This window comes from Seriola aureovittata, chromosome 6 (genome assembly GCF_021018895.1).
Source record: "Seriola aureovittata isolate HTS-2021-v1 ecotype China chromosome 6, ASM2101889v1, whole genome shotgun sequence".
In the NCBI taxonomy this organism is placed as follows: Eukaryota; Metazoa; Chordata; class Actinopteri; order Carangiformes; family Carangidae; genus Seriola; species Seriola aureovittata.
Window position 1 is genome coordinate 8,179,229 of NC_079369.1, and position 7,587 is coordinate 8,186,815.

General features: G+C 40.4%; 1 protein-coding gene across 2 annotated transcripts; it reads left to right on the forward strand.

Annotated features, from left to right (window-relative positions):
• The first annotated feature begins 1,251 nt into the window (after positions 1–1,251).
• fstl3 (follistatin-like 3 (secreted glycoprotein)) lies at positions 1,252–6,014 on the forward strand. 2 transcript variants are annotated; one of them, XM_056379489.1, is made up of 5 exons: positions 1,252–1,474; positions 1,931–2,116; positions 3,947–4,162; positions 4,258–4,485; positions 4,565–4,653. In XM_056379489.1, the coding sequence occupies exons 1-5, from the start codon at positions 1,405–1,407 to the stop codon at positions 4,573–4,575; spliced, it is 711 nt and encodes a 236-aa protein (XP_056235464.1). In that variant the 5' UTR covers positions 1,252–1,404; the 3' UTR covers positions 4,576–4,653. The 2 variants fall into 2 exon arrangements, with proteins under 2 accessions (XP_056235464.1, XP_056235462.1); XM_056379487.1 differs by having other exon boundaries at positions 1,254–1,474; positions 4,594–6,014.
• The last annotated feature ends 1,573 nt before the right edge of the window (positions 6,015–7,587 follow it).

Sequence of the window (7,587 nt, forward strand, 5' to 3'; positions counted from 1 at the left end):
CTGATCAAACAGGATGATAATACAGATTAGCCTCTAGTCACCTCTAGTGAGTTTTGTTTTTAAAGACTGGATGGTGTTAAGCAAACATGCCTGTCCCTAACAGTCGACAGATACTGTATATATATCCACAGTACTGCAGTATTTTCAGTCTCGCTTGCTGTGGCTGTCTGTGTTTGATCATAGACTAAAAGTGAGGGGGCAGACGTGAATGTTCTTGATGAGCTCTAACATAGTGTTGTTTATTGAATTTGATATATTGCTCAAGGGCAGACCACCTTCACTCCCCCTTCTCCCTTCATCTCTCAGTATTATTCTAACCACAACTGTAAAATCTGCATTGATGAGCCCAGACAGTCAATAAACTGAGGTATGACAGTGTTGGAGAGGTAAATGACTTCATTTATTCAAACGTCATTGTCATGGATATTTTTAGGCACTTGATATTAATTTGATTCAGAGTAATAGGGCCAGAAACTTCTGGAAAAACCTTAGAAGTTAACCACTTTGTTGTGGTTGTCCTTTCCTTCGTCTGTATTTATACAACAGAGAAGCACAATTCAGGGTCAGTGCTGGTTCACATCACTTCAAAAAGATTATTCATATAATTTCTATAGGCAGCTTTCCCTCCAAAACCACATAGATCAGCTTAAAGATGGAAAACTAGCATGATCAAACAGTATATGAATTGTGAGGAGAATAAATACCTCAGAGCTATGACACATTAAAGAGGGAGATTAGACAATACAGAGCAAAACATCCAAAACCGACCAGAAAAATAAATAAATAAGTTGAACTACAGTCACACATGAGGTCACATTTAAAGATTATTATGCAATAAAGTACTTTCCCCAAATACTTTAACAGCAAAACATAACTTGAATTGAGTCAGTCTATTCAATAAGCTGCATGGCGAAACATCTCTGACTGTGAAACAAAAATTATTTTAAAGTGAGATAATAAAAAAAAGATGATCAAAAACCCACTTTAAGTCTTTTCCAGGACATTTTCACACCATATTAGATTAATTAAAGGCTATTTAATTAATCTAATATGGTGTGAAAATGTTTTGTGAGGTCATATAAATGCCCAGCGTCTGGTGCTGGAGGGCATGGATCATTTCCCGACTCTGAAAATTGAGTCAGAGTCAAACTGTGTCCTGCCCAGGCTTATTACTGGCTGAGAGGATCGCCCATCCCAGCAGCATAATTCCATCTGGGCTAAATATTTATACAGAGGGGGAACGACATCACTTATCCACAACACATTCATTCACATAAGGGAGGGCTACTTCCAGAGCTGAGTTAGAGTGATCCACTCTGTTTGCCAGAGGAACATCACCTCTTCTTGCTGATATTTGCGTAGACAAGTTTTCAGGAAAAGGTTTTGCCCTAACCAGAGTTCACAATGAGCTTTTGGATTTTTGTTTTTGGGGTGATTCTCTCTTTGTATCAGATTGGGAGTAATCCGGCCAGTGGTGAGTGTTTTGTTTTTTTTGACAAAGTTTGACCACAGAGTGTCCTGTTTTTAAAACAATGGCATGAGTCTTCTTCTGGTTATCATAGTGAGGTTTTTCTTTTTTTCAAGAATTCATATTCATGTACTGGCTTTACCTCAGCCTTTTGAACAAAATAGTGTATCACTCTGTTTTAAACAAATGTGTTTTCCAAAAAGTTGGTAAGTTATTTAGTTGTTGAGTATACAGTTATGTTAGGAAAACATCTTCAGACATGTGCTATATATTGTATAATGTATAATGTTATAATAGAAAGAAGCAGTACTACAATTTTGGAATTAGCTTTTTTTTTGGTCAGCCTGGCTGATGCTAAAAGAAGCCCAAATGACAACAATTCAGAAAATACGATGCAATTTTTGAGTGTTAATATATATTAACTTAAACTGCTGTTATATGTATTTATTCCACTATTTCTAGCGGGGATGTGCTGGCTGCAGCAGAGTCAAGACCTTAGGTGTGACATGGTGCTGATGAGAGGGGTGACCAGAGAGGAGTGCTGTGCCGGGGACCGCCTGGACACAGCATGGTCCAACACCAGCCTGCCCATGAATGAGGTCAGCCTGCTGGGCTTCCTGGGAATCGTCTCCTGTAAACCATGCAAAGGTAAACAAACAAACCTTTAAAAAAACAAATTAGTTGAATCTGCAAAGTACCTCAACGAATTAGCTGCGTGTATATTGCTTTGATTTATCTCAGCGGGGCAAAGTATTAGTTATTGCATCTAACGTTAAATGCTGTTTTAAAATGCTTTAAACCTTTATTTAAACCGAAAGATATTTGACTGGACACAGGTTGCCACTGTCAGATGGTATTTTTTGGGTAAGTACTGGGAGATTTAATCACTGCTTAGATATCATTCGCAGACTTAAAAACTGAAGATTTCAGGGTCATAATTGGTAAATTGGCTATTCCATTACACAAAATAACTCTTGTAGCTCCTGGAGAGTCAGTGAAAGTTAATTTGAACCACGTCATTTGTGAACCAAGATATTTAAACAATGAGTTCCCGATGCAGCTTTCTAACAAAATGCAGACGTGGATCGAGGAGAGGCGTTCCACATAACTCCACCCAGCTGTCCTGAGACGCTTCCTCCCCTGGAATCTCTGCAAGGTTCATTCAGGTTCACTTGCAGATAAATTCTGCTTTCATAAGCAGCACTTGTACTATGTGATCATAAGCCAAAAATGTGAATTTCTCCATGCTGATAAGTTCCAGTAAAAACCAAGCTACTGGCATTTTTAGGAAAACACACACAACCACAACCCTGGGTTATTCTGGCCTTGCCACATGGGTAAGAGACACAAAAATTTGGGTTGTATATAGATAAACTTGAAAAAAGCTGAGAGACCACAGTCAAAGGTAGCCCACAGGTTTATAAAAAAAATGACTCTCACATAAAAGTAAACAGCTGTATCACGTGAAAAATGGTTTATGTTGGTAGAATCAGATCCTCTCCATCCTTCTTCCACCGCCTTCACTTCTTTCATTATGTGTTAACTTTTTCCAAAGCCAGTTAAAAAGGAGCCCTGTTTGCTTCCATGAACAAAATAAGAAAATACATTCCTGCAGGCTGGAATAAATGCCTGCCACATGCCCAGATGTCTGGGACTCATAATGTGCAACACTATCTTGATCATTTGGAATTCTGTGGGAGGAAAATGTCGGTATCATTAATATCATGTAAATAAAGACTTGTCAATTCAGAGGAAAGACACCAACACCGTCATAAGGCTGTAGTTGGTTTATAGATGTCCTCTTACTGCCAGAGATTAAGTGCGAACAAAAAGAGAGAGCCACTGATGGAGAGCAGCAGATAGATCAGGAGATTCCAAGAAAAAACAGCTATGGAATAAAACAGGATATTGAGTGCTAGTAGAGGCAGGAAATAAGTCTCTGATTGTTTACAGAATCCTCTGGACTGATCAGGCATCATAAGACTCAGAAAGGTCCTGGGTAGAGACTTGTATGCCTTGTCTAATGTTGACCCTACACTGTGTAGGATTACAGTTCCTCCTGAGCTCTGACATTATGGGGTGTCAGAAGAGCCTGGGGCTTCCTCGTTTCTCAGCCTGTAAACTTCTCTGACAGCTATTTGATCTCCGTCTACCTCAGAGCTCTTCCGTCCCTCTACAGGAGCTTAGCCCATTCTGTGTGCAGCCGTACACATAGATCTGTTATGAAAACACAGCGGCCTCACATTCCACCAGGCGAGGCACCCTTGTGTGTAACGGTCAATAAAGAGACGTGATTATTGTAAATATTGTGCAAGGTGAAAATTGTGATATGGTCTGGGAAAACCCCAGATTTCAAACTTGTTTTGTATGAAAATGCCTGTGGATCACCTGATGTCTGCTGACTTTTAATACAGTAACATTACACTGACACTGTGCAGTGCTCACACACATATGAAACCACTCGCTGTGCTTTTGTAGAGACTTGTGAAGGAGTCAAATGCAGTCCCGGGAAGGTTTGCAAGATGAAGATGGGAAGGCCTCAGTGTGTGTGCTCTCCAGACTGCTCTCACATTTCCCAGAGGCATGCTGTGTGCGGCAGCGATGGAAAGACATATAAGGATGAGTGTGCTCTGCTGATGGCCCGCTGCATGGGACACCCAGACCTGGAGGTCATGTACCAGGGAGAGTGCAAAAGTAAGCATGACATATGCATTTATCTAAATTTCAGAAGCAAAAATAATGACATTCTTTTTCCACTAATGATCTTACTTTCTTCATACATTGCACAGAGTCATGCTCCAACGTGGTGTGTCCAGGAACTCACACCTGCGTGACTGACCAGACCAACAGTGCCCACTGTGTCATGTGCCGCACAACGCCTTGCCCAATACCCATGCCATCTGAGCATCCAATCTGCGGCAATGACAACATCACTTACCCCAGCGCCTGCCACCTCCGCCGGGCCACCTGCTTCCTCGGCCGCTCCATAGGAGTCCGCCATTACGGCCACTGCAACAGTAAGACTACAAAAACACCTGTGAACTCCTTTGTCACCTGTTTTTATCTGTAATAATGTAAATAACAGCAATGATGTAGGTACATTTTGACTCTTGTCTTTCATGCAGATCCCCCTCGGAAAGCTCAGGATTTTGAAGCCAGTGAGGAAAACGCAGTCTAGATGGATGCATTCCTCAACACGACCCTTTTCAAGACATGAGTTGGTTTCCAAGTGTCACACCACTAGCTTCCCGTGATGACCTCTTTTTTTTTGACAATCACTCCCCCTCCCCCTTGTACACAGAAAGACGATACATTTAATATGGAACACCTCTGTTGGAAGACACACTTTAGCGTAACGGCCTCAAAAAGAACAGCAAAAGCCTGTGAGCAACGTGTGTTGTTCTAATGTTAGTTTGGAAAGTAGAGGCAAAGGAAAGCATGTGTTTCGAGGTAGAAATATCTCATTAGCTCTTTGGGAGATGTGTGCATATTGTAAATAGAATACCACTACTATTTATTGGAGAAGGTATCAAACTCTATTTATGTTTTTATCTTAGTAACAACTCCATATATCCTTGGGAAAGCTGATGCAAAAAATGTATTTATTGTGTTTTGTTTATTGTGTATGTATAATAGCGGTCACTGGCATCGGCATTTTACAACTTTTTACAGTCTCCATTCCCAACAAACAAACAGTTTTCCCTCTTAAGCTGATGGAAAGCAACAGTAATTTGTTTGGAAAGTTGATACCACTTTATAGCCTGCCAGTGTGGTTTCAATCCACCACAAACAAGAACAGAACAACTACAGCTGTACTGTATGTACTAAAGCTTTTGTCTGGGAGGTGAGGAAGGGGTTTAGCCTAAACAAACCTGTATAGTCTCTCTCCCTTTCTCCCCCCACACGTGTTTACTCTGGATCCTGATCCAAACTCTCGGCCACCCGCTGATCACTAAAATTAACAGTTTGGTTGTGTTTGTAGTAGTCTCAGAAGACTGTTGGTACAACCCCAAACCCTCTACAATACCTCCTCTGTTGAATGCTTGGCTTTGTTTTGTAAATGCATCTTTGTAGGTCATGCTAGTTCATTCTGATGCTGTTTTGCTGCTTTGACATGATTGGACTTTTTTTTTTTTTTTTTTTTAAAGAAGTTACTGGACAGACAAATGTAATTAGCATCGTCTGATTGAAAGAAAAATTGAATTTGTCTGGGAATGGACTGCAATTTGGGCGAACTGAATATACCTGATTATACTGCCGTCAGATATGAGTCAATCTGTCCAGTGTTGACACTGGTAAATCTGGTAGATATCAATACAAATGGTCAAGTGATCCATTTAAAATGTTAAACTCAAAGCAGATGTCTAGATACTTTGAATAATCTTTAGTGTATTATGGAACATTTTAATGACTCTCCTGTAAATAACAATCTCGTGTGTACCTACCTGTGTACCTACTGTGAAATCTGATCTATGATAAATGCGTCAACATATTTTTGTATTTTTGTACTGCCACTTCAAAACAACATAAAGTTTAATATTTGTCACAGTGTGTCCTCTTTCTTTTACAGCTTTCAGGAGAGTAACACACTTGACTCTTGGCCGCAGAGTTTGCAATCTGCTTTTCCTATTATAAGCCTATCCCAGTTCGCCTCATGTTGGTTGTCTCAATTGAAATATAATACCGTACATTTAATAACAATACACAAATTACTCATTGGTGAAACTGTGTCTGACGTGCATGATATAATATTTGGATATTTCTAAACTGTGTCACCGTCTTAATCATAGCCACTTCCAGCTAAATGAGATCATACTTGCACCCTTAAGGGTACTGGACAGTGTTCCTTTCATGCTGGGGTTTAGGTTGGTGGGTCAGGCTTTAGCAGACAGCCAAGCACTCAGTTTATGCGTACGGTGATTAGGCCTCCTCTCCTGTGCGTGCAGTGGCTGAGTTGCCTCTTAAGGGCCCATATGAGAGGCGGCAGAGAATCAAATCCAGGTTGGGGCAGCTTTTCTCCCCTGTCTCCTCTGAGATGTCCCCTTGCTCTGGATTAGGCAGTAGGGGTGAAGGAGCTGAGCGATGATTGTTTCGAAGTGCCGAGGCCTGGGTACTGACTCACTTTCCTGTGTAAAGTACCTCCCTTGTTTTTCTGTCTTTCTCTCTCCCGTCTCTGAATCCTGCGCTAGGCCATGGAGCAGCATCTGGTTCAACTTTAGGGAGATGTTTATATTCCTGTCCAAGTACCCTTTTATTACACTGGGAATGGAATTAGATGTTTTGTTAGTTCGAACAAGGCAAATAACAATACCACTGAGGGGCTGTTGCTGTGCTCATACATAAAACAGAAATGTATCTTTTAATGTTTTCTGTATATTGTGTATAAAATCATACATTACTGATAGATGATCCAAAGACATTTGTTAGGAAACTGTGATGCCATCACTGCCACACAAACGTATTGGTCAGATTTTATCATCAGAAATGCAGACATGAGCTCAGTGTGGTCCACTGGACTTGTCTGGGCAGCAGAAGCCTCTCGTCCAACGAAGCCCTGCCTGCAGTTTAGTTTAGTTTTTCATCTTTGGGATTAATAAAGAAAAAATTTTCACTTTAATATACACCTCATTACATAAGAGGTATGTTAAGCCAATTATAACCATACCTTTATGAGTGTGAACCATCTGTAAATTCTTCTGTAACCCAAACAATAAACTCACCAAACCTCTCACCATAGTTTAAAAAGTGGCAACTCCACAGGAATTTGCAGTGAACAGCCACTAAAATAAAACATTTGCCACATTTTTGAGTACATATGTTGAAATGAATGTGGTCTTCCAGTAAAATACACAAGTGAAAAGTAAGATGAGACAGCAGTTTTGGTACATGTATCCTGGACAAATCGTCCCAATAGATACATATTGTTCAAGAAAAATAAAAACCCATTTGCTCTTGTCATTATGACTATGTAATACCTTCACCAGAAACAACCTGTATATCATTATCACACAGCCCTTTGTATGATGTCGGATGTGATGTGCCTCTGTCACACCAGTGGTGGTAATGACATGACCACAGACTAAACCTATGAGCCATTTCAGAGCTATTCTAATTACACT